This window comes from Leuciscus leuciscus (assembly GCF_965113295.1).
Source record: "Leuciscus leuciscus genome assembly, chromosome: 22".
In the NCBI taxonomy this organism is placed as follows: domain Eukaryota; kingdom Metazoa; phylum Chordata; class Actinopteri; order Cypriniformes; family Leuciscidae; genus Leuciscus; species Leuciscus leuciscus.
The window spans coordinates 35,634,100-35,661,442 of record NC_138746.1 but is presented as its reverse complement, the minus strand read 5'-3'; the positions used below and the strand labels follow the sequence as shown (position 1 = coordinate 35,661,442).

Genomic DNA, 27,343 nt, shown 5'->3' with positions numbered 1-27,343 from the left:
ACTGCACGCTACCTCTGCTGTACTCTCCCTCTGCTGTACTCTACCTCTGCTGTACGCTACCTCTGCTGTACGCTACCTCTGCTGTACTCTCCCTCTGCTGTACGCTGCCTCTGCTGTACTCTACCTCTGCTGTACTCTACCTCTGCTGTACTCTACCTCTGCTGTACTCTACCTCTGCTGTACTCTACCTCTGCTGTACTCTACCTCTGCTGTACACTACAGTACTCTCCCTCTGCTGTACTCTACCTCTGCTGTACTCTACCTCTGCTGTACTCTACCTCTGCTGTACTCTACCTCTGCTGTACACTACAGTACTCTCCCTCTACTGTACGCCACCTCTGCTGTACTCTACCGCTACTGTACGCTACCTCTGCTGTACGCTACCTCTGCTGTACTCTACCTCTGCTGTACTCTACCTCTGCTGTACTCTACCTCTGCTGTACTCTACCTCTGCTGTACGCTGCCTCTGCTGTACGCTGCCTCTGCTGTACTCTACCTCTGCTGTACTCTACCTCTGCTGTACTCTACCTCTGCTGTACACTACAGTACCTTCCCTCTACTGTACGCCACCTCTGCTGTACTCTACCGCTACTGTACGCTACCTCTACTGTACTCTACCTCTACTGTACTCTACCTCTACTGTACTCTACCTCTACTGTACTCTACCTCTACTGTACACTACAGTACTCTCCCTCTACTGTACTCTACCTCTACTTTACACTACAGTACTCTCCCTCTACTGTACTCCACCTCTACTGTACACTACAGTACTCTACTTCTACTGTACACTACAGTACTCTACTTCTACTGTACACTACTGTACTCCACCTCTACTGTACACTACTGTACTCAACCTCTACTGTACACTACTGTACTCTACCTCTACTGTACACTACAGTACTCTCCCTCTACTGTACGCTGCCTCTACTGTACTCCACCTCTGCTGTACGCTACCTCTACTGTACTCTACTTCTACTGTACACTACTGTACTCCACCTCTACTGTACACTACTGTACTCCACCTCTACTGTACACTAGAGTACTCTCCCTCTACTGTACGCTACCTCTACTGTACACTGCTGTACTCCACCTCTACTGTACACTACAGTACTCTCCCTCTACTGTACGCTACCTCTGCTGTACTCTACCTCTGCTGTACGCTACCTCTACTGTGCACCGCAGTACTCCACCTCTACTGTACACTACAGTACTCTCCCTCTACTGTACGCTACCTCTGCTGTACTCTACCTCTGCTGTACACTACAGTACTCTCCCTCTACTGCACGCTACCTCTGCTGCACGCCACCTCTGCTGTACGCCACCTCTGCTGTACTCTCTACCTTTGCTGTACTCTCTACCTCTGCTGTACTCTCTACCTCTGCTGTACACTACAGTACTCTCCCTCTACTGCACGCTACCTCTGCTGCACGCCACCTCTGCTGCACGCCACCTCTGCTGTACGCCACCTCTGCTGTACTCTCTACCTCTGCTGTGCTCTACCTCTGCTGTGCGCTACCTCTGCTGTGCGCTACCTCTGCTGTGCTCTACCTCTGCTGTGCTCTACCTCTGCTGTGCGCTACCTCTGCTGTGCTCTACCTCTGCTGTGCTCTACCTCTGCTGTGCTCTACCTCTGCTGTACTCTACCTCTGCTGTACTCTACCTCTGCTGTACTCTACCTCTGCTGTACTCTACCTCTGCTGTACTCTACCTCTGCTGTACTCTACCTCTGCTGTACTCTACCTCTGCTGTACTCTACCTCTGCTGTACTCTACCTCTGCTGTACTCTACCTCTACTGTACACTACAGTACTCTCCCTCTACTGTACGCTACCTCTGCTGTACTCTACCTCTACTGTACGCTACCTCTACTGTACGCTACCTCTACTGTACTCTACCTCTACTGTACGCTACCTCTACTGTACTCTACCTCTACTTTACTCTACCTCTACTGTACTCTACCTTTACTGTACTCTACCTTTACTGTACTCTACCTCTACTGTACTCTACCTCTACTGTACTCTACCTCTACTACCTCTACTGTACTCTACCTCTACTGTACACTACAGTACTCTCCCTCTACTGTACTCTACCTCTACTTTACACTACAGTACTCTCCCTCTACTGTACTCCACCTCTACTGTACACTACAGTACTCCACCTCTACTGTACACTACAGTACTCTCCCTCTACTGTACTCTACCTCTACTGTATGCTACCGCTACTGTACGCTACCTCTACTGTACACTACAGTACTCTCCCTCTACTGCACACTACCTCTACTGCACTCTACCTCTACTGTACAATACTGTACTCCACCTCTACTGTACTCTACCTCTACTGTACACTACCTCTACTGTACACTACTGTACTCCACCTCTACTGTACACTGCTGTACTCTACCTCTACTGTACACTACATTACTCTCCCTCTACTGTACGCTACCTCTACTGTACACCGCAGTACTCCACCTCTACTGTGCACTACAGTACTCTCCCTCTACTGTACGCTACCTCTACTGTACTCTACCTCTGCTGTACTCTACCTCTACTGTACTCTACCTCTACTGTACACTACTGTACTCCACCTCTACTGTACACTGCTGTACTCTCCCTCTACTGTACGCTACCTCTACTGTACACTGCTGTACTCTACCTCTGCTGTACACTACAGTACGCTACCTCTACTGTACGCTACCTCTACTGTACACCGCAGTACTCCACCTCTACTGTACACTACAGTACTCTCCCTCTACTGTACGCTACCTCTGCTGTACTCTACCTCTGCTGTACACTACAGTACTCTCCCTCTACTGTACGCTACCTCTACTGTACTCTACCTCTGCTGCACGCTACCTCTGCTGCACGCTACCTCTGCGGCACGCTACCTCTGCGGCACTCTCCCTCTGCTGTACGCTACCTCTGCTGTACGCCACCTCTGCTGTACGCTACCTCTGCTGTACGCCACCTCTGCTGTACGCCACCTCTGCTGTACTCCACCTCTGCTGTACGCTACCTCTGCTGTACGCCACCTCTGCTGTACGCCACCTCTGCTGTACTCTACCTCTGCTGTACTCTACCTCTGCTGTACGCTACCTCTGCTGTACGCTACCTCTGCTGTACGCTACCTCTGCTGTGCTCTACCTCTACTGTGCTCTACCTCTACTGTACGCTACCTCTGCTGTACTCTACCTCTGCTGTACGCTACCTCTGCTGTGCTCTACCTCTACTGTGCTCTACCTCTGCTGTACGCTACCTCTGCTGTGCTCTACCTCTACTGTGCTCTACCTCTACTGTACGCTACCTCTGCTGTACTCTACCTCTGCTGTACTCTACCTCTGCTGTACACTACAGTACTCTCCCTCTACTGTACGCTACCTCTGCTGTGCTCTACCTCTACTGTGCTCTACCTCTACAGTACACTACTGTGCTCTACCTCTACTGTACACTGCTGTACTCTACCTCTGCTGTACACTACAGTAGGCTACCTCTACTGTACGCTACCTCTACTGTACTCTACCTCTACTGTACTCTACCTCTACTGTACTGTACTCTACCTCTACTGTACACTACTGTGCTCTACCTCTGCTGTGCTCTACCTCTACTGTACGCTACCTCTGCTGTGCTCTACCTCTACTGTACGCTACCTCTGCTGTGCTCTACCTCTACTGTGCTCTACCTCTACTGTACACTGCTGTACTCTACCTCTGCTGTACACTACAGTACGCTACCTCTACTGTACTCTACCTCTACTGTACTCTACCTCTACTGTACTCTACCTCTACTGTACTCTACCTCTACTGTACTCTACCTCTACTGTACTGTACTCTACCTCTACTGTACACTACTGTGCTCTACCTCTACTGTGCTCTACCTCTACTGTACTCTACCTCTACTGTACACTGATGTACCCTACCTCTGCTGTACTCTACCTCTACTGTACACTACTGTACTCTACCTATACTGTACTCTACTGTACTCTACCTCTGCTGTACTCTACCTCTACCTCTACTGTACACCACTCTACTTATTACCCTTTCGGTGTAAAAGGATCTTTACATTTGCCCAAAAATATAACTTTTTTGTTATAAAAAAACAAGCCCAGCCCAGGTGAAAAAAGTTACGTAATGCATAACTTTTCTAAAAAGGTAACTAAGTAACGCAATTAGTTACTTTTTAAGGGAGTAACACAATATTGTAATGCATTACTTTTCAACATAACTTTCCCCAACACTGATCATTAGACAGGAACGGTGTCTGTTTGGACACCACAGTCAATAGAGGAGAGAAGAGGACGTACCTGTAAAGAGTCCCACCAACTACTGTCCCCACATCTGGCACGGTATAGATCTCATCAATCTACAGCATCACAACACACACACACACACACACACACACACACACACACACACACACACACACACACACACACACACACACACACACACACACACACACACACACACACACACACACACACACACACACACACACACATCAAAGAGTTACACTCCGTCTGTCTGTCTGTTGGGTTAAATATCTCTATATAGTCAGGGAATACAATGAAATTTCAGATTTGGCCAACAAAATAAAGTAATTGACTGAAATAGTGCTTCTCCAATGACAGGTTTTGACTCTGTTTCGTGCCACAACATGGATAAACTACAACAGCTGTGTGGATTTTTAATTGATCTTCATCATTATTTGTAGCGCATGCCATCCAATAATAGCTATAAGCTTTGTTACTTTGATATGAAATAAAGTCTGAGCTTTTAAATTCTGTCCATTTTAATTTCAACCAATAACTGTGTTAGTGTCTCTTTAATGTGTGACAGATCGCTGTAGAACCGATCATCTCTTCCTCTTTACTACTAGTTACAGCAGCAAATAAACATCAGTGAACATCAGAAGGAATGTTGTACGATACAAAACAATTTACTGAAATCAATCATGTCTCATGTCATGTAATCCATCAATCAGTGTTTCAACCGTCAATAAAACAGCTGGAGAACAATGTCACATTCACCTCAGAAGAAACATTCAGTGTCCATAAACTCGATATTAAGAAAAATAACTCTAGAGAGGAGCGTTCCGATTGAATGAATATGTAATATAGTGCATATATTTATTTTACTTAACCTGTTTTTTTGTGTCTGAATAAATTTTAAAAAATGAATAAATGTCTTGTTTTTGTTTTTTCGGCGAAATAAAAACTTTCATATTGGGTTTTAATGTTTTGGTAAAAAAAATCGATGTCACAATATGTCCTTGTGTTCAACAGAAGTCAGTCAGTCACACAGGTGTGGAATGATGACAGTTTTCAGGATGGAGGACATCTGAGCTGTTATTAGGTGTAAAGCTGTACCTGAAACTCAGTGAGCTGTTGCATGAGCTCCTCCTGCTCCTTGCTGTTGCTGAGGGGAGGTAGAATATTAAAGAAGACCTTTAGCACATCGAGACTCTCCCCCGATACGCTGGACAGGGTGAAGATGGGGGTGATGCTGGGAAGACAACAGACTTTAAAGCCATGTTCTTCTTTCATCTTTGTGATTGAAAAGCTAGGTTTGTCATTCTCAATAGGGGCTTTCGCTCCGGGTAGTTCTAGGATCTAGCCTCCAGGGTCTTTCCCCGAGAATTAATGGTTCCTTTAGGAACGTTTTCTGGTTTCCATTTGCACCGCCAGTAGGAACTCTGAAGTGACGTGAGACGCGCTTGTTGTTGTGACGGCGCCGAGAACGACTGAACACACAGCGCTCACACTCTCCTGTTCATTAGTGTACGATCTGTCTAACACTCCTGTCTGATACGTTATTAGATACAACTGTTATAAATAGAAAGTAGACCGTAATGAAAAGTTATTAGCGTGTGCCGTGTGGTTGATGTCCAGTGTTGCTGAGCAGAAATACATAATCATGTTTCTCTTGGTCTCCTCAAAGTTGCGTTAGGTTTTCTCCTCAGTGTAAAGGTCAAGAGGTCAATCGATCACTGTTTTCCATGTTCGTAGAGTTAGTTTCTGGAGTAAATATATCTATAAATAATAATAATATATATAAATCAGACAGGAGTGTTAGACAGATCGTACACTAATGAACAGGAGAGTGTGAGCGCTGTGTGTTCAATCGTTCTCGGCGCTGTCAAAATAAAAGTCACAACAACAAGCGAGACTCACGTCACTTCAGAGTTCCTACTGGGGGTGCGAACGCAACCAGGAAAACGTTCCTAAAGGAACCATTAGTTCTCGGGAAACACCCTGGAGGCTAGATCCTAGAACTACCCGGAGCGAAAGCCCCTATAGTCAAGCTTTGCTGTGGTGTAACTGTCTTTATATGTACCTCGGGGACTGAGCGAACTTCTGCGCGGCAGTGACGGCGTCGTCGGTCGAGGACACTAGCATGGGCACCTTGTTGCAGCCGGGCTGCTTGAGGATCCGCTCCAGCTGTCGGACCGTTCGCTCCACGGTGCCCTTGGCGCACAGGTCCACTTTACTCACGACAATGAAGATCGGCACCTTCAGCGCCATGGCCAGACCCAAGTGCTCACGCGTCGTACCCGCTAGGAGAAGAACGAGAGGGTACGCCAAACATCAGAGGCGTTTAAAGAGCGTGGATGACACAAAAAAGGTTTGGAAAACAAAGAACCAAGTCTTAAAGTTCCCCTGTGGTGAAAATCCAGCTTTTAATGTTGTTTGTATGTCTATGTGGTGTTTCTAATATGCTTTAAAGGGGTCATCGGATGCCCATTTTACAAAGTTGGTATGATTCTTTAGGGTCTTCATGTAAAGTCTGTAACATACTGTGGTTAAAATTCCTCAATGGTTGTGTAAAACAACAAGCTTTTACCTCGTCAAAAACAGCTCTATTCACAGTGACCCGTTTCGGTGCATGTCTCTTTAAATGATAATGAGCAACTGCTCGCTCACCCGCTCACAAATGACATCATATTGCTCAGAAAATCCAAACGGCTTGATTATTGATTGTGTTTAGGCTTTTTGAGGATTAAAATGGATTTTTAATGGATTGGATTTGTGAATGGATTTGTTTCATTGTATGGTGGTTGTGTCCACACACTGCAAAGACACATTTATATGCAAACACCATATAAAAGTGAATTTTGCATCCGATGACCCCTTTAAGACAAACCATGTGTAAGTTCATAAGTCGACACCATTGCTGAGTATTTCCTCCTTAAAACTGCAGTGAACCAAAGACAGTCTCAAACACACGCTTTGAAATCGCTGGTGTTTCTGACGTCACAAACTACCTTGTAACCAATCAGATCAACGTGTGATCGTCAACCAGTGGATCTCTGAGCTGAGTGAGTGAGTGGAGGCGGGGCTCATTTGCATATTTATAGAACCGCGCATACTAAATGAGGCAAGGGTGTTGAGTTACATTCAAGATATGAAGAATTTTTATTTTATTTTTTATTATTCTTCATTTTGGTGATCAAAGATGAGTTTTGAAGGATAACATTATTGACTACAGGGGGACTTTAAGTTTACGTACTTTAAATACCCCCATTATGCCTTTTCGAGGATTCTCTTTTATGTAGTGTGTAATAAAGCTGTTTGTGAGTATAAAAGTTCTGCAAAGTTTCAAAGGTTAAAGTGCAGATAAACTGAGTTATTGACTCCTAAAAGAAAGAAGTGATTCTGAACTGAAACGAGTCGTCAGTGATTCAGTCTCACTTCCTGACGAACCTGCGTAGGTTTGTAACTAATTTGCATAATGCCAGCCTGTGGTCTTGATTGGCTGAACAGAGTCTCTTAGCCCCGCCCTCAAACTCTGTAGTTTATCTGAGACTGGAAGAGTTTGGTTCGTGTTGTTCATGTCGAGAAGACGCTGTTTTCTCAGAAAAACTGAATTGAGCTGAATAATGTCAGAACTGTCTTTCTAGAGCTGCTTCACAGCAGAATTTGATGAAGTTTGAGTCATTAATTAATAGTTATTATCCTTGTTTATAACTGTGAAACTGATTTGAAACGATCCGTATAGTGTAAAGCACATAAAGGTGACTTTATCAGCCAATAACTAATTCTCTAAAACCAAGAATCAGCATTAGTTAGTGCAGCAGAAACAGCGTCTCGTCAGTCATCTCACCTTTATTTATACAGCGCCTTTTACAATACAGCTTAAGTAAGTTTAGATGGTCTGTGTGTGTAAGTGTAAGTGTAAGTGTAAGTGTAAGTGTAAGTGTGTGTGTGTCTGTGTGTAGGCATTGACAGAAGGACGGTTGTTATGCATGCAAAAACAGCAGCAACATGTAAACAAAGATGGAGGTCAAGGCTGGCGTACATTATGATACATAAATAGATGTTTCAGAACGAGACACAGTTTGACCAGATACCACATCATCATCTTGTGGGAAATACATGGAACTTTATATAATTATTAATATTTTGGTGACTACATTTCAGAGTCCTGTTCAGCATGAGCACACTATGTACTTATTATAGTAATGACAATAACTGGGTAATAACCCTGAATCTACACGTGCAGTTGCCTTATACTACTCGCTACTTTGAGTAAGTGCACAACACATGTACGAATATTTTAATATCGTTTAGGGTCATTAGTTTATCACCTTTTTTTCCAAATGCATATACATTTAATCATATTTCATGCAGGCGACAATCCCAGCTTTACACTATAACGTGAAAGTAAAACACTTGTATATTTGAGATAGTTGCTTCATAGAAAAAGATTCGATCTCTAAATAACGGTAAAGTGTGCAATTCTGAGCAGAATCTCAGTATAAAAATAAAGATATTCCAAGGCACTCGAATAGGTTTTGAAAAAAGTTAAAAAGCCTTTATTTCATCATGGCTTTATCATTTAAAAACTGGTGACAAGTACACACCAGAATCTCAATATGTTCGATTGAGAATGACATAGTATCGGCTCAACCAATGGCGTAAGTTTGTCCAGTGTGCAAGGACCTTACGTGCTTATTTTGGCTATACTGTTTGATAGTGCAGATTGTTCAGGCCAATGCAACACTCATGAGAATGTGAAAAGGCCTTCGTTAAGCATCACTTGTTTTGACAAGCCCACATCAGCTGATTCACACACACTCAAGAGCATGAAGATCTGCAGTGCAGGTCACGTCCAGCTGTCTCTCACACACACACACACACACACACACACACACACACACACACACACACGCGCAGTAAAATCTGTCCAAAGTTCACGCGTCATCTGAGGTTAATGATTGGAGAACTGGCCGAGTCTCTGAGTCTGTTTGCATGGATTTGCTTATGGAAAAGTCAAACTAGGGGAGTTTCAGCAGACACTGTACACCACCGTCTGTGTGCCGTTGCATAATTCAGGGTCATTCTGGTGTCACGTTGCACACGGGGTATCATGTTCTCCTTGAAAGACTTGCATGACCCACTCGCTCAAATATCTTCTCCTATTTCTGATACGCTACTTTCCACCAAACAAAACAACATAGCGATATGTCAGGATCACAACATACGCACACCTCCTGTAGACACCTCACAAATTTGCAAGAAATTTACACAATATCACTCTTAATAACTAAATGGGACTGCTTTGCATGTGGAAATGCTCCATGATGTGACACAAACACAGCCAATCAGAATTTTTTTTTTGATGTTTAACACAGCAGGTTTGGGGCTGATGTGATTTCAGTGTGAATGGATCTACACTGCAGAAATTGAAACCAAACGGTGGACAAGAAGGGAACGGGACACAGATTCTGCAACACCATGTTCTCCACCGTTAAAAGTAAGAACATGATGTTGCTGTAAAGTATATTTGGTATTCTGTGGCGTGGTGTTTTTCTGACTGCATGCACCCTGACTTTAACACTAATATCTGAAAGTATCTATCTTTAAAGGTTTGATTTCTGTGCACTAGCATTGCCAAAATAGCTCATGTCCATTTTCAAACCTTTTTCTTGAACATCTGCCCTTGTTTTGCCAAATATATAACTCACGCCATTGGTTGAGCCAATGTTGTCCCAACGCTCCAACAACGCAGTATTCGGATAGCACTACAAAGCCTTGTCTTCACTCTTTTCAAAGGAATACTTCAATAAAGTCTGGCTGCCTATACAGTAGAAAAGTAGAAACAATTTGGAACAGATAAAAAGGCTGTTGTCTTTCCTTTTGCCAAATAGATAGGAAAACTTCAACACCCATAATGCACTGGGCATGTTGGCGTCCAAGGCCACTCCCACCAGTCTGCTATTATGACTATATTTATATTTGACTATATTTAGCCAAACACTGTCTAGCTTTAGTCAGGAAATACTTCTTAGCAAACTTTTAGTCACAATAGTGTCGACTGCTATTGTTCCCGAGTGCGAGAATTCAACGAGTAAATGTTTAACCAAGTTACTTTCGGTTTTAGTGAAGGATCCAGTATGTTGTAGGCAGAGGCTTAAGGCTGCAAAGAATCGTGAATACAGTGAGAAAGCCACGACGGACAATCTGAGAAACCTCTGTGTGTGTAGTCAACATTTCAAACTGGATGATCACAAACCATAGACTGTATAAAACAATGGACGTAGTGTGCGTGACGTCACGCGTAGGGTTTCTGAAGAGCATTTTTGAAGACCAAAGTGGGCGGAGCCAGATGCCGAAAATGTGCAGCAAGTTGGATTAGCTGAGGAGACGTGACGCTAACAGATAGCAGACAAACGGCTAGTAGTGACATCAGCGGCAATCCCACTGTCACTCAAGTGGCCACGCCCTTAATTATGCAGAACTTTAAGGCTTAATATAATTTAAACGGATGGGTTATAAAAACGTTTACCCCCCTCACAGTCGTCATGAAGGGCAACATTAGCTATATAGACCAAAACCACTTTTTGCACCAGACTGTAAACATGTTTTTTCTGCTGTAAAGTTGGGCATTTTAACATGGGGGTCTATGGGATTGACTCTCTTTTGGAGCCGGTCTCTAGTGGCCAGTCGATGAACTGCAGTTTAAGTCACTTCCGTGTTGGATTCACGAGAGAGACTGGAGGGCTTGTCATGAACACAGTGTTTTAGGCCAAACGAAGGGGAAAAACTGCCTTTCATCAGTTCCAGCCGAAGCAAAACGCCGTCACGTACAGGGAAGAAAGCTGTTGCCTTAGCGTTTCATTTCAACCATAATGCTGTATAAATAGTAGACATAGTACGATACAATTCTCAGTGATAAACCTACCTTTACAATAACTGTTTGGTTAATAACCCTCTGTCGAAGACCTTTGCTGACAATTTATCGGCCCAGTTAACACAGAGAACGACTAAACATCGTTCATTTACATATACTACTGACATTCTAACAATACAAAGCAGGTTAAAAATCTTTAAGTTGGAGTCGACCGATATATCGGCAGTAATTTGCCATTTTTTAATTATTGGCAGGTACGAATTAATGGAAGATAAGATGATCAGGCGCTGTATAAAAGTCCTGCTTTTGACAAAACAGAAGTTGGCCGTCAATGTTAAGCCGTGTTAATGTTAGTTTCCTCTCTGTTCTCCTGAGTTTTGTCATTAAATAGCGTACTATTCTCCTTCGTCATCATGCTTTTTACTACACGCTGTTACGTGACTCCTGTTTCATGGTTTAAATTTTACAACATTTTATAATCAAATCTTTCTCTAAACTTAACAAAAACCCATAGGGCCCTATTTTAATGATCTGAAACGCAAGTATCAAACGCGAAACGCAAGTAACTTTGTGGGCAGATCTCGGGCGCTGTTGCTATTATACCGGCGGGATAAATGACTCTTGCACCCGACGCAAATCTAAAATGTGTTGGTCTGAAGTAGCTTCATTATTCATAGGTGTGGTTTGGGTGTAACGTGAAATAAACCAATCAGAGCGTCATCTCACATTCCCTTTAAGAGCAGGCGCGCTTGTTCCATGGTGGCTTGCTATTATAACGGTGGATTTGCCAGACGCGGTTCACAGCCGAGGAGACCGACGTTCTCGTCAGGGCCGTAAAACACAGAGAAGTGACATTGGGGATGGAGAAACACACCCAAATTAGCTTCGGTTAAACAGGCGTATAATAATTTGGGTAAATGTGTAAGCTAGATTTATGGCTATTTTTTCACATCTTCATGGACACCACAATGAATTCCCTCCTGTGGTAATATTTTTCCTTGTAATTATATATGATTTGCAAAAATGAAAACTGCTGCTTCTGTGTAGATGAGAGAAGCCAAGCGTATGTGCGTTGTGCTCACGCTACATTATGGCCAAGCATGCGCCCTTAAAATAGCATATGAATAACATGCGCAACGCGCCACTGACTTTAGACTAGGTTTCTCCTGGTCTGTGGCGGAATTGTTTTCTGAAACTGCAAAATAGCACCAGGGAACGTTTGCGCCGGAACACGCCTCCTCTTTTCGCTGAACCGCCCCCGGGAGCGCAAGTTCATTCCCTAGTTTACCGATGTGCGTCTGTGGAGGGAAAAGTCCGCTGTGCGTCTGGTGTCGGTGTACAAAGTCAATTGCGCTGGGTGCAAGATAGGACCCTTAGTTGGAAAGATCTGAGACTCAAGGTTTCATATTTGCCTGCTGTTTTCAGATATAAACAATTTTGTGGCAAAAAATTTGTGACAGGAGAACACATCAAACAACATTTCAATGGAGTGTGTTTGTCACCTGGTGGCTTAAACAAAATCTCACAGGAACCTCGAACACAATTTGAAAATTTGGAACACAACTTGGTTAGAGTTCAGATTTTTTTTTGTAGGGTGACTTTATAGGGGCTGAGAGTTTAATGACACTGTGGCCTGCAGTCACAGACAGACTGACGCGTCTCAGGTTTCTCTTGGTCCTGGACCAGAGGTATTTTGGGGTGTGGAGGACAGAAGGAATGGGGGCGACACTGAAGAGGGCATTACATAAGATCATACGCTGGGATTATTGAGTATCCAGGAGAACAGCTGATTTAAGATTGACGTGTCCAAACATTACAAGGTTTATTTGTGTCACTTGCCCTGCGTGATTTGACATTTATCAGGGCCGGCACTAATCTAAGATAAAGCAAATCTAGGTTAAAGCAAACGGCAGTCCAACATTGCATAAAGCGTTACGCAACCCCAAGCGTGCTGCAAAGCTCACCGATGCCCGTGTTGGCACTGACGACGAGCATGGCGAAGTCTGGACAGTAGCTGGTCAAGCCGAAGATGGTGGTCTTCAGATATTTGTGGTGGCCGGCCAGATCTATGAAGGTGATCATTTTTGAGGCACTCTCACAAATCTCCTCTGCTGTTCGGGACTCGCTGTAGTTCACCACCTAGATGAAAGACACCAGAGGCTAGTATTTATCATTATTTTATTTTCATTTGCCCTTTATTTAACCAGATAAAACTTTCTGAGATTAAAATCTCTTTACAGAAGTGGCCTGGCCAAGATGAGCAGCACAATATTATAAAAAAATAAAATAAAAAAATAAATAAAAAAAAACACTATATCATTAGGACATTATTATACTATTCGCATCATGCAAAGTGCCGCCAAAAACCTTTCAATGAAATTTCTGTCATCATTTCATCACCCTCATGTCGTTCCAAACACGAGACTTTGGTTAATCTTAAAAAGACAAATTAGGATATTTATAAATAAACCTGAGAGGTTTCTGTCCCTCCATTTAAAGTCCTTACAACTTTAAATGCCCCTATTATGCTATTTTAAAGGTTCATGAAGTTGTTTCGGAGTCTCCTATAATATGTTTACATGCATTCAAGGTCAAAAACACTTTAATTAACTTTAATTAATAATCTCCACTGCAGCATCAGCTCTTTTCTCTCAGTGTCTGAAACGCTTCGTTCGAAGATTCAGTCTCTCTAAGCCTCTGAGAGCTGCTCTGCTCCGATTGGTCAGAAAGCAAACGCTCGTTATCATATCTGAATCTCAGCTCTTGATCACAGTGATACGAACAGTAACGATGGCGTGAGTTTTACCGTATCAATCTCAGAAAACAGCGTCTTCTCGACACGAACAACACGAACCAAACTCTTCCAGTCTCAGATACACTACAGTGCTTGAGGGCGGGGCTAAGAGACCCTGTTCAGCCAATCAAGACCACAGGCTGGCATAATGAAATCAGTCACAAACCTACGCAGGTTCATCAGGAAGTGAGACTGAATCACTGACGACTCGTTTCAGCAGTTCAGAATCACTTCTTTCTTTTGGGAGACAATAACTCCATTTATCTGCATTTTTCAGACCTTTTTTACTCACAAGCAGCTTTATTACACACTACATGAACGGTATTATCCGAAAAGGCATAATAGGGGCACTTTAAAAGGTCTAAAAAGGTCATAAAATTAATCCATATAAATCGAGCAGTTTAATTATTTTAAGAACACAATTGCTTTTTAAACAGATTTAATTTCGATGGTCCACTTTAGACACTCTACTAACTACATGTCAGCAAACTCTCATTAGAGCATTAGTAGACTGATAGGTAGTTTACTAATACTCTAAAGACTGCTAGTTGACATCTAGTTGAAAAGTTACTTATAGTTAGTAGAATGTCTAAAGTGGACTATCAAATAAAGTGTTACCAAGGCTTTTATCCACATATAGAGAGAGCATCACGTGTGGAAAACAGGGAGGCTTGAGCGTGCAAACCAATGAGAGATGTTCTGACACGAGACACTTCAGTGTTTACCATGTGCTTGTTTATAGATGTTTTAAGGTTTGGTTACCTGGACATTCAATGGAGGGACAAGAACCTCTCCGGTTTCATTAAAAACATCTTGATTTGTCTCATGGGTTTGAAACGACATGAGCGTTAGATGCTGACGAGAGAGTTTTCATTTTAGGGTGAACTTGTGACACATATGACATGATTTACCCTGCTCAATATATTACAACAGTTTATACTGGTGTTTTAATAGGTGTACATGTTGTCTTAGCCATTTATCTGTTTTAATGTGTGTATGTCTTTAAATGATACTGGGTCTGCCTGTCATGTGACTGATCACATGACAGGAAACAGGAAGTAGACCAGCATAAAGGAGGCAGCATGGCAGTCAAAGGAGGGTCACAAACTTGGACTTTCCTCTCCAGAAAGCCACACTTTATGGGACTATCACTTCTGTGGATTGTATACGCACTGGCGGACACTTTCACATCGGGACTGACAAGACGACACTTATGAGTGTTTATTATGGTATGATGCAAGTGGAAGCTTTTCTAGTTTTATTGTGTTGTTTTAAGTTTCATGTGAATAGTATAAACACACTTCATTTATTCACGTTATTACTGTTGTTCATCTCATCTTTTTAAAGTTCACAACCTCCAGGCTTGGGAGGGTTACTTTAAAAATGTATTCCGTTACAGTTACAAATTACTTCATAAAAAAAGTATTCAGTAACGTAATCCAAGTACTATAATATGAAAGTAATGTAACTGATTACTTTTGGATTACTTCAAGGTCACGTATATAAATAAAGTCAAGCAAGAAGAAATATTATTAAAAAAATATATAAAAAAACTTTTATTAAGAATTTGGTCCAGTGTACAATATTTTCAAAATATACACACCGAATATATATTTATGTAAAGGGCTATACAGACATCTAGTGGCTAATGTATGGTATTACAGATTATTTTGTTTAATTTTTAACAAATTTTTAACAAAAAAATAAAAACACAACATTTAATTTTTACACAATCTACATATTAGTTTATTTTAAAATAGGCCTACATGTTGACTAAAGCCGTGATCTTTCTTAATTTGCCTGACTGAACTTGGGGCGTTGGCAGTGGGAGTTCCCCTACGTTACCTAGACAGCGAACATCCCGTTACGCGAGAAAAGATTAAGAAAGGACATTTTGGGTACTAAAAAAGCTACTCTCCTCATTTCTACAAAATAGCAGCGGAATTTCCATGAATTAAAAGCGATTTTACCCGCAGGCAGCATCATTTCTACTAGCAGCAGTGATTCACTCTGCGTCTGAGGAGATTGTAGACAGCTGTTATTTGCACATGCACCAGCGCGTGGCACACGTGAGTCATTACTGGCAACAGAACCAGGAACTACTGTATAATCAAGCAGCGCTTAATAGTGTTATTATTATGCCAAAATACTTATTTATTTAGTTTTAAATGAAACCATTGTAATCCTGAAAGTATTCCCCCTTTTTTCAAAATGTAACTATAATCTGATTACTACGTTTTTTGACGTAACTGTAACGGATTACAGTTACTGGATTTTTGTATCCTGATTACATAACGCCGTTACATGTATTCCGTTACTCCCCAACCCTGACAACCTCACACAGTATTTTTGACTCATGCAACTCAACTTTGGTTGTAACAAATCGGGACATGTCCCAAACAAGTCCAGGCAAGAGAGAACTTGTCAGTAAGCAGTATTGTGTAAAGCTGAGTTGTTTACAATTGCCAAGCAACATCACAACTTGACATACTAACTCTGATTTCAATTGATTTGCGTGTGGTCCCAGTGTTACGCTCTTCAGTCGATCAAGCTGACCGTTTTTCCAAAGCCATTTTGAATTAAAATCACTTTAAGATTGTTAAACCCACCACTCCTTTGCTGTCAAAGCCCAAGATCTCGATGCTGATGCTGGAGGTTCGTCCGGTCTGGATCTCGTGAAGGTGTCTGAAGAGGTTTAGTCTCGCCCTCCCTCTCCCGTTGTCCAGCTCTCCCTGTGTGAGGACACCCAGCAAAGTGGACTTCCCCGAGTCCACGTTTCCCAGCACAGCCACTCGCAGGTCCAAGAACTGGAGACGCGTCAAATAACACCATTAAAGTAGTTCACTTCAGAATTCAAATTTACTGATAATCATGTCTGTCTTTCTTCAGTCGAAAAGAAATGAAGGATTTTGAGGAAAACATTCCAGGATTTTTCTCCATATAGTGTCTTCAATGGGGTCCAACGGGTTGAAGGTCCAGATGTGAGTTTCAGTGCAGCTTCAAAGTCTCGGCACGATCCAGCCGAGGAATAAGAGTCTTTTTGCGCTGACGTTCATTTACGTCACAGCGGAGGCGGCCAATACAAACCAGCACTGATTCGGATACGATAATGAGCTTGAAATGTCATCTTGTTGTGTTATTGGGTGCAATAATCGACGGAGTACAGGCTCCAATTTGAAATTTTATCGCATAATGTTTATCGCATAATGCATAATTGTGATTATTTGTGAATCAACTATGATTGTATACATTGTTATGATTGATTGTGACTAAACCTTTTGAAGAACCTGGTAAGAAAGAATAATCAAAGACATAAAGTTAAAAAAAAATATTTGCTGTATCTGGAATTTTTATTTCTAGAAAATATTCACATCATTAAAATTGCACTGTAATGTCACTCTTTACACGGTCGTCTTCTGGCCTTGGCGCTGACTAGACAGAACTTCGGGTCTTACCACACAAGTCGTGTACTTGACCATTCCTCACAGTTATAGGCATCTAGGGCCAGTTGTTCAAAAAGTTTAATCTGGATCAGAATGATCTGGATTTGGAAATCCCATGTTTTGCTATCCAGGATCAGGTAATCCATCTTACTTTTGTGCCGGTTTTTCAAAGCAAAACTGGATTGGATCACCCTGATCTGGATGTCAACTTTTTCCGATTACCAAATCTGGATTTACTGGTGCTCTACGGAAGCCCCAAAGGGACATTGTCATGTGAAAAATATAAAAATGTTTCCCTATCTCATATTTCAATGCTTTTGCATTCTCTCAGAAAAGTTTTGTATAGCGTTCACCAAAAAAACATTGTGTTCGCTTGCAAAGATCTTTTGACTGGTTCATCTCTTATGATTGTGCCAATGTAGTTTAGAAACAGTGATAAAACACTTTGAATTAAATATCATATTTTTGGTTGATTTTTACAGCTGTTTGGGGATTATTTAATGGCGCCAAATCTTTTTTTACTTTACAGTAGGCTACCGAAAGGCTTAATATGTAGCCTAATGTCTACTTCTAATGTATTACTTTAACAGTTAAGCTAATCAAAAGCAAAATAAAAATATGAGTGTGTGTGTATATTACATGATACAAATGTTGTATTTTTGACCAATTTTAAAGTTTTACTACATTTTCTTCCTGGAATCCACCTTGAAATCCTACAAGGTTGGGATCAGGATAATCCTGTTTTTTTGGATCAAAGTTATCCTAACCCTACTGACAAGTTTTGAACAACACAAACTGAAGGTTTGATCCAGATTAAAACTAGGATTGGATTCCGTGATCTAATCTGATTTCAGATTCCTTCTTTCCCTTTTGAACAACCCATTTTCAAGATTTGATCCAGTCCGATAACCAAAATCCGATCAGTTTACCTTTGAACAACTGGCCCCTAAAGATCAGTTTCTCTTTATGCTCGGTTTCTCTATCAGGTGTCGATGTCAGGCCACTCAACCGGAGGTAATCCTGTCAGATCGTCCATCGGGTGTGTATACGCGTGTACGGGTCCGCCAATCTGGTTCCGCCCGTTAAAATGAACTTTTGCAAATAACAATCGCGGCCCTGGACAGTGAGTGACCTTACACATTAAGATTTTCTCCAGTCATTATTAAACAAGCTAATAAAACTTGCAAACTAGCGTTAGTGAAGCGGCCAGGGGAATCGTTCTGCCTCCACCTAAGCTCCGCCCACAAAAAAAGGGCTCTTTACGAGTCTTATTTAGCCAAACCAGCGGCCATTTTCTAAAAAAAATAGACATTTATATACTTTTAACCACAAATGCTCGTCTTGCACTAGATCTGTGATGCGCCACACATTACGTAATCAGGTTGAAAGGTCATGCGTGACGTAGGCGTAAGAACAGACCTAGAGTTTACAAAGAACGTGCAAAGACGAAGTCAAACGCCATTTACAAAAAATAAATAAAAGGTAAAACAACGATGTCGGATGTTTTCGCCCTACTCTACAGTTCTGAACCGGAACACCCGTGACCTTTCAACCTGATTATGTAATGTGTGTCACATCACAGCTAGTGCAAGACCAGCATTTGTGGTTAAAAGTATATAAATGTCTATTTTGTATAAAATGTCTGCTGGTTTGTCTAGATAAGACTCTTATTCCTCGGCTGGATCGTGTCGAGACTTTGAAGCTGCACTGAAACTCACATCTGGACCTTCAACCCGTTGGACCCCATTTAAGTCACTATATGGAGAAACATCCTGGAAGGCTTTTCTCAACCTTCATTTCTTTTAGACTGAAGAAAGACAGACATGAACATCTTGGATGATGTGAGGGAGAGTAAATCATCAGGAAACTTTAACTCTGAGGTGAACTACTCCTTTTACACACACTTTAGACAATCAAACACAGTCAAACACAAACACAAACACACACCTGCTGATCATCGGGCACTTTCCTGACCAGGACCTCGGCTATCCTGTGCGTCTCGTCAGAGTCGTAATCGACCTCCCTCTCTCTGAGAACTGTGATGTCTGCACCCACCCTGAACACACCACAAAACACATTACACTCGTCTTTATCCTCACAAAACAGGCCAAGAACATTTCAGAGAGAAGTACACTATCATGCTTTTAAAAAGATCGCTTATTACAGTAATATTACACTTAAGTGCCGACTGAACGTAATGTTTTCGGACACTTAATTGCATGTTAAGTGCAATTAAATGAATGCATTACAATTTAAATTTATATAAAATGCAAAATATTATAATATATATATATATATATAAAATATTTCAACTTTAAATGTCATATTGTATAATACGCTAGTTAAAATTATAATCAAGTACTTTACATGTGCTTTAGCATGTCAGCATTAGAGCTGAAGGATTCTGGATTAATTGAGAAGCATAATTTTTTTTTGTACTCGTTTCAAATCGAGATCACGATTCTGAACCGACAACTAAACAAAATAACGTAATTTACTAGAGATTATGACAAAATGGTAACTGCTCCAGTCTATTTAACATTATTCAATATATTGTATTGGTTTGAGTGAATGATTCAATGACTGGATAAATCAGTGTTTTTGAACGGATCTCGAATGATTTAATGACACATAGATTTTTAACAGTCACTTGTCGCCACCTACTGGTGTAACGATGTAACTGATACAATCTTTATTTCAAGCGTCAAGTTACTTTCAAAAGGTTATTTGCTCTATTTTGATCACTACCGCAGACATCAATAAACTTTTATCCCAGTACTTCTGTGATAATATGAATTATTGTAAGTCAGAAATAATGATACTGTGTGAAGCTGTTGCATATCTATACATGAATGTTCACTGTGATTGTACTCGTCAAAGGTTTAATAGACATAGATCCGAATCGCTGTCATTATAAGATTGTGTGGGAACAAGGTCATGAAAGTCTACTCTCATTAGATACATTTAAAAGGATAGTTCACCCTAAAATGACAATTAAGGCATTATTTATTCACCCTGGTGGTGTTGCCTTTCTTTCTTGTATGGACAACAAAAGTAGAATTAAAAAAAAGTCCTGCTCACACTCGTCCATATAATGGCAGTGAACCGCCACCACAGCTAAAGTATCAGAGAACGTGTCGTATATACCAAGTGTTCTGGGGGTTTATTAAACTTGATGTATTTAATCAAAATAATAACGCGATATGAAATCCAACGCCGCGAAATCCCCAAAAAGTGTCCCGTGTGCTTTCCTGGAGAGTCGAAATCCTCCGGTTGTCAGTGGATTGTATTGGATTTCATGTCACATTTGTCTTAATCTTGATTTCTCACAATATGTGTGTTTTTCTTGGCGCGTCGGAGTGAACTGTGGCGCAGTCGGGCACAGAAGACCAGCGGCCATACTCAATTCTTGTTAAATAAAACATTAAATTCCACTTTTTTAAACCCAGAACGCGTGGGATATACGACACGTGTAACATCAGATGATTCGGTGATATCACTGCCATTATATGGACGAGCGCAAGCGGGAAATGTAAAAATTCTCTTGTATTGTGTCCATAAAAGAACGAAGGGCGACAACACCAGCGTGAGTTAATAATTTTCATTTTAGGGTGAAATATCACTTTAAATGACCTTTATTTCCTTATGTTATCATATATAGCCTAGTACTGACAGGAAAAAAACTTGTTTTGTAATAAAATATGACCGAGATTCACACAAATAGGATGCTGTATTTTTCTAAATGTCAATCATTTGTTAACAAACAAGTATTCATTACTTCAATGGGCTTACTGTTTCTACATTCAATTATTACTTTGTTTAAATTAATACCTTTTTTGCTAACTGTGATTTATATGTACATTTCTGAAATCCACAACTTAGTCACCTCTGATAACAGATCTCTCTAAACTGTGATGTGGACTCATGCTTTTTCTGTAAAGCTGCTTTGAAATGTGTATTGTGAAAAACGCTATACAAATAAATGTGAATTGAATAAACAGAGCTAGCATTTGATATATTCATAAGACAAAATTAATTTTATTGTCATGCAGTGTGTGTGTGTGTTTACGCTCGCACTTCTCAGCCATCCTGCGGAGTGTTTTGAGCGAGGCGTTCATGTCTTCCTCCGACAGGCCCACCAGCAGACCGTTGTCCTCCACGCCGATCTGATACACGGCCTCACCTCGGCCCTCCTGAAGCCTCCACTTCATCTGTGTGGCCAAGTGCTCGAAGCGGTACTGGGTCGGGTTCACCAGCTTCAGCTGATCACACACACACACACACACACACACACACACACACACACAGGTTAGCACTACGGTCCTCTGTAACTCTGAAAGTCTTCTCTACTGACTGACTCATAAAGACAGTCTTTGTCTCCATCTAATGGTGAAATAATGTGTGTAACTTCTGCTGCTGTTCACGGTCAGGGACTATTTTTTCCAGCGGAAGGAAGGCTTTTAGTGATTGTACTTCATGACAGTTGCATTGATGCTAGTGCTGTATCGTGAATAAGCCACGGCTGAAGGGCGTTGTTAGGCACGACGCGACTTATTCATGATACAGCGCTAGCCTCTCATACCTATAGCTTTTATAAAACGGTTACCACACAATACAAATATTAAAGCTAAAAAACATGCATCAGTGCAACTGTCATGAAGTAAAATCACTAAAAGCCTTCCCTCCGCTGGAAAAAATAGTCCCTGACCGTGAACAGCAGCAGAAGTTACACACATTATTTCACCGTTAGATGGAGACAAAGACTGTCTTTATGAGTCAGTCAGTAGAGAAGACTTTTATATTGAAAGGACTGAACTTGGTTGGTACTCGCTTACTCGGTCTCTCACAATACTCTACTCTATAAGCTTATCAATGAGAACATTATGTTTACGGTGCTAAGAGTGGTTGCTAGGTGTTTTGTGTAGTGATACACCGAACTGTTGGGTGAAGCGGTCTTTATCGTGAATAAAACACAGCTATTGACCAATCAGAATCAAGGACTGGAACTAACCGTTTTATAAACAACACCGCTTGGCTGGATGCAGAAAAGGTGTTTCGTTGAGATGCGGGCGTCAGGAGCACAGATGTAATGATGGGAGTGTGTCCGTGTGACTAAATGTGATGCTGCTGCTTTGTTTGTAGACATTTAAAGGGGACATATCATGAAAATCTGACTATTTCCATGTTTAAGTGCTATAATCGGGTCACCGGTGCTTCTACCAACACAGAAAACGTGAAAAGTGAAACTTAGTAACTGTGTTTTGGTGAGCCTTTCTCTGCAAGCATGACATAAAATAAGCCGATCAGATTTCGCTCTCCTTCTGACGTATGAAGAGGATCTTATTATAATATTACCGGCCCTTAATCTGCACGTTTACACACATGACACGCGACAACAGAGACCAGTTCTAACGCAATGATAAAGATCCAGCAAAGCCTGAAACTGTTCTGTGGTTGAGCACAGACGAGCACTGAACACTATTGACCAGGGGCCTGTACCATGAAGCCGGTTTAGGTGGCTAGCCAGCTATGTTTCAGTTTAGTTTCCGCCAACCCTGGGTTTTAGGTACTATGAAAGTAGCTTGGCTTGAATCGGTGTTCGTTGCCATGGTATCTTACGCTGCACAGCTAACCTGCTCCGGGGCAGGTTATGTTCTGGATTCAAGATCTCAGACTGAAGTTTGACCAATCAGCTGAGAGCAAAGAAACATATAGGTGACGTAACTTATTCCCAGTGTCTGTTGAAATGACTTCACCTTTTCTTCCAAATCCTGTGACATCTCAGCGCAAATTGTTTGACGAGCACTTCGTAGAGAGAGAGTTTTTAGCCAGACAAAATCCCCTTGCCTTTCCTGATAGTTACTTGTATGAAAGATACAGATTTTCCGCGGAAGGAATGTCTTATCTTTGCGAACTTCTTGAGCCGCACATAAAGAATTTAACACGTCGAATTCATGCACTTACTGTACCGCAAATATTGCGTTGCGCTTTTTTGTTGTTGTTGCAAGTGCTACATACTTGCACGCTGGGTGAAGCACAGAAGCTAGGGGAAAACACGGTTTGTCGAACCATTCGTAAGGTGGTCCTCGCTCTGCAGGAGTACATGAATAGTTTCATTAATAGTGTTCCCCGGACATTTATCGGCCATGTCCATAAAAGAGGGCTTTTATAAAATTGCCGGTAAGCTATATTGATAGGGTGACATCACATGAACACATTTTATTTTTTTTTTTTTCAAAAAGCAAATTGCACAAATGTACTATACAATATAATACATGTTAAGAATTATTTTAAATCTTTATTATTATTCTGTTAATCTTATGATAGGATTCCCTAGCTTTCTTAGTAGTACAAATACGTTCTATATTTATGTAAAATTATGTATATATGTATGTGTAGCCTATGTGTAATATAGCCTATAGCCTATTTTTATAATATATAAAAAATGTGCATGTATCATTTTTATATATTATAAAAAATAGGCTATAGGCTATATTACATATAGGCTACACATATACATCATTTTACATAAATATAGAACGTATTTGTTTAACTTACACATTAACAATCAGCAATCTTTCTCCAACAGTCTTCTCTTGCTTTGGCAGCAGAGACCGTATTGTTTCGAGCTTGAAATACATATTTAAATTCATCGTAATTCTGAATGATTATCTCTTGCTCCTCCGCGGGAAAATATATCGCTCTCGCTCTACCCGCGATTGGTGGTTCAGTGTCGACGTCACTCTTTTATGTGCACGCGCGCGTGGAGTAATCATAGCTTGAGGATCAAAGCCTGAGTTGACAGAGAAAGTTGATGAGCTGCATCATGGTACCAATAAAGCCTGATTGCATCGGTTTGGTTTTGTCAACTCAAAACTAATCATGCAACCCCGAGTTTGTTCAGCTACCTTCATGGTACAGGCCCCTGAACATGTCACCGCTGTCTTATAAACACCTCAGGAACTGTGGACACTTGTGGAGAAGTTAAACATGATGATGAGATGATCAATGTAACTCCACAACAACTACAGAAACGTCTCCACTAACATTCAGAAACTCTTCCTGAGTCTCTCCGTAAGGCTGCACTCGCTACTGGTTATTCTGGGATTCTGGATGAGGGAGATTGGCCTGTTTTGTTATTGCTGGAGTTTCTGAAGCTCGTGTAAAGACTCCGCCCTCTTCTGAACGGAGGCGGAGCTAAAGCTCATTTGCATTTAAAGGGACACACACTTGCATTTTTTCCTCACACCCAAAAGGGCAAATTTGACGAGCTATAATAAATTATCTGGGGGGAATTTTGAGCTGAAATTTCACAGACACATTCTGAGGACACCATAGATTTATATTACATCTTGTGAAAAGGGGCATACTATGTCACCTTTAAATGAACAACAGCTGTAGTTTATAAAAAGCACTGCTAATCTACTGCCGTCCGCGTGCGTGTACAGAAGCGAGTCTCTGAGCGTTTACACCTGCTAGATACTGACTGAGCAGGACATACAAAACATTATTAACAAATATTCATGACAGATTCTGAACAGCGCTGTGATGTGCAGTACAGAGAGTTTACCTTGTACTCAATGTTTCCCTCTTCAACCTGAAACAAAAGACAGGACAGAGTTGATGCTGAATGAAGCTCAAAAGTCACACAGTTCAGTTTTCAAAAGCACAAAGACTCAGAAGAGAAAAGAGCTCAACGAATGTGTCGGCTCATTCAGAATGGGCTCTTTCTATACATGTCTTGCTGCTTTTATAACGTGTAATGAATCTAAAATTATGTCAAAAACATTTTCATGGCACGTCAGAGATGATAAAACTGAGTTTTGTCACTGCAAACAAAAGTGCAGTGAGTGCACGTCACGAGCTCATTTCAACAATCCTGTTCAACAAGCCCGGCTAATGACACATTAATCATCTGAATGACTTCTAGTGTGAAAGAAACACTGAATCATCTTTTCCCGCCTTTATTTCTCATATTTACAAACACTGCGGTTTCATATTACAGTCTCTGACAATAAAACATGGATGTCGTCATAACAACAGCCGGACGCCTCTTTCTCTGTCTTCTTTAATGATAATTGTTCATTTCATTCTATAGAAACTCGCCTTCAGTGCCAGACAAACAATCAAAGTGAAAACCATGAATTTCCATGAAATGTAAATTCACTTTTATAAGCTGACAAAACTAAAATACATGTACTTTAAGAATTAATGTTACAACACAGGGCTCTTTAGAAAAGAATGTAAAAATGCTGCTCATCTTGTATATTTTAAAAGTCACAGGGAATTTTACTGTAAATAACTTTACATTTTATAAGTAAATTATATGAATATTTAAGGGGAAAGCACACCATGATAATATTTCTTTATATTTTACTTAAAATGCATGTTTTTTTTACGCTATAAGATTGTTTTATATTGCATTTCATATGATTCAGTTTAATGTTTATAGAGTAGCAACAGACTCAGAGAGAGGCTAATTTTATCAAGAGTCTTTCTTAATTATTATTATTACATATTACAGTAATAACCCTAATAACAGTCATATAACCTCGAATTGGTTGGTATTGACCTGATATAATGTAATATTTATACTTATATTGTATGTCATCAACATTTCATGACGCAACGCTTGCAACAGTCACTGTATTTTTGTAAACAAAATAATAAATAAATAAACAGATAAATAAATAAATAAATAAATAACCAGTGAAGTCCCAAAACTATAAACACAATATAAAACCGTGTTTGAAGGAACTACTGAGAGTAATTAAAGTATAATAAGGATCATCTGTTTGCTTTAAAACAGCCAGATGTTATGGACCGAGTGTGCTCACCTCTGGAGGAAGATAAGGAGGATTATTGCTGGCTTTCTGATGCCGGGCTGAGCGGTTTTTGAACTTTTTGCTGCCATTTTTGGCAGTTTTTCTGCTGGGAGCCCCAGTGCCCGCCGCGGACCCGAACAGCTCCGACACCCGCGAGTCCATTCCTGCTCAAACCCCGAGATAAAGTGAGGAACTCCCGGGTCTGTCCTACGCCATTCGTCGCTTCGGGTTCGGGTTCGGGTTCGGGTTCAGAGAGGTAGAAACACAGGAGAGCGAGTGAAACATTATCGTATATAAACTCGAGCCGGTAAGGCTCAACCCCCCTACACTCCCAACAATAACAACTCAACTTCCGGTTTAAGTTTGCGGAAGCGCGTCATGCGCAGAAGAAGGGGAATATACTTTCTTATTTGGTTCTGTACCGAACAAAGTTAGAGTTATAGTGTATATAGAATCGAACAGAATCAAATGGAATGGAATGGAATAGAAAAGAATAGATCCTGTGAACACCAGAAGTGATTCTGAAGAAGGAAGAGGAAGTCACTGATGAATATTCATATGCTGCAATCGCTATGTAACTTTACATGAATAAAAAGTGAAACAAAATATTGCACTGCTTTTGCATCAGCTTTGTTTTTGTTTTTGTTTTTTCTTTCTTTTTCTTTTTTTAAACAACTAGTCTAATAACACGCATAGAGTCGATAAAAGGATCACAACTTTTTCTCCAGGGATATTTGGCTTTCAGTTCACAGAAGACGGAAGATATCTCTTTATTCTGCTTTCTGGAAGCGTTTTGTAGGATAATTCAGTTCTGAAACTGAGTGAATTAAATGATCGGTGCCAGTAAGAGGAATGGGAAACATTTCGTATTCTCTGTTTTTTGTTTGTTTGTATTTTTCCCCCAAGCAATAAGCTACATATTTACACCAAAACATGTTTGACTTGTATTAAATATGATTATAACATATTCCATAAATGTTCTACAAGATGATGATGAGTTCCAGTGTCAGTCCTCGAATATGATTGGTTGTTGTTGTTGTCAGTTATCAAGCATCATCACAGTGTTTGACATGAAGTTAAATATAATCATGTTTGCTGGTCTTCAGAGATAATTGAAAGTTACTTCATTTACGCCTCAACAAATGGTTCATGCTGAT

General features: G+C 40.9%; 1 protein-coding gene across 1 annotated transcript in view; it reads right to left on the bottom strand.

Moving 5' to 3' along the window:
• Nucleotides 1–26,757, bottom strand: part of gtpbp2a (GTP binding protein 2a) — a 39,919-nt gene extending 13,162 nt beyond the window's left edge. The window contains exons 1-9 of the mRNA XM_082153803.1: nucleotides 26,199–26,757; nucleotides 24,932–24,958; nucleotides 21,439–21,623; nucleotides 19,309–19,417; nucleotides 16,528–16,725; nucleotides 13,089–13,263; nucleotides 6,328–6,547; nucleotides 5,361–5,496; nucleotides 4,296–4,354 (exon numbers count right to left, since the gene is read on the bottom strand). Of these exons, the coding sequence (XP_082009929.1) occupies nucleotides 4,296–4,354; nucleotides 5,361–5,496; nucleotides 6,328–6,547; nucleotides 13,089–13,263; nucleotides 16,528–16,725; nucleotides 19,309–19,417; nucleotides 21,439–21,623; nucleotides 24,932–24,958; nucleotides 26,199–26,348 (1,259 nt within the window). The 5' untranslated portion in view covers nucleotides 26,349–26,757. The remainder of the gene's footprint in view (nucleotides 1–4,295; nucleotides 4,355–5,360; nucleotides 5,497–6,327; nucleotides 6,548–13,088; nucleotides 13,264–16,527; nucleotides 16,726–19,308; nucleotides 19,418–21,438; nucleotides 21,624–24,931; nucleotides 24,959–26,198) is intronic.
• Between the last annotated feature and the right edge of the window lie 586 nt (nucleotides 26,758–27,343).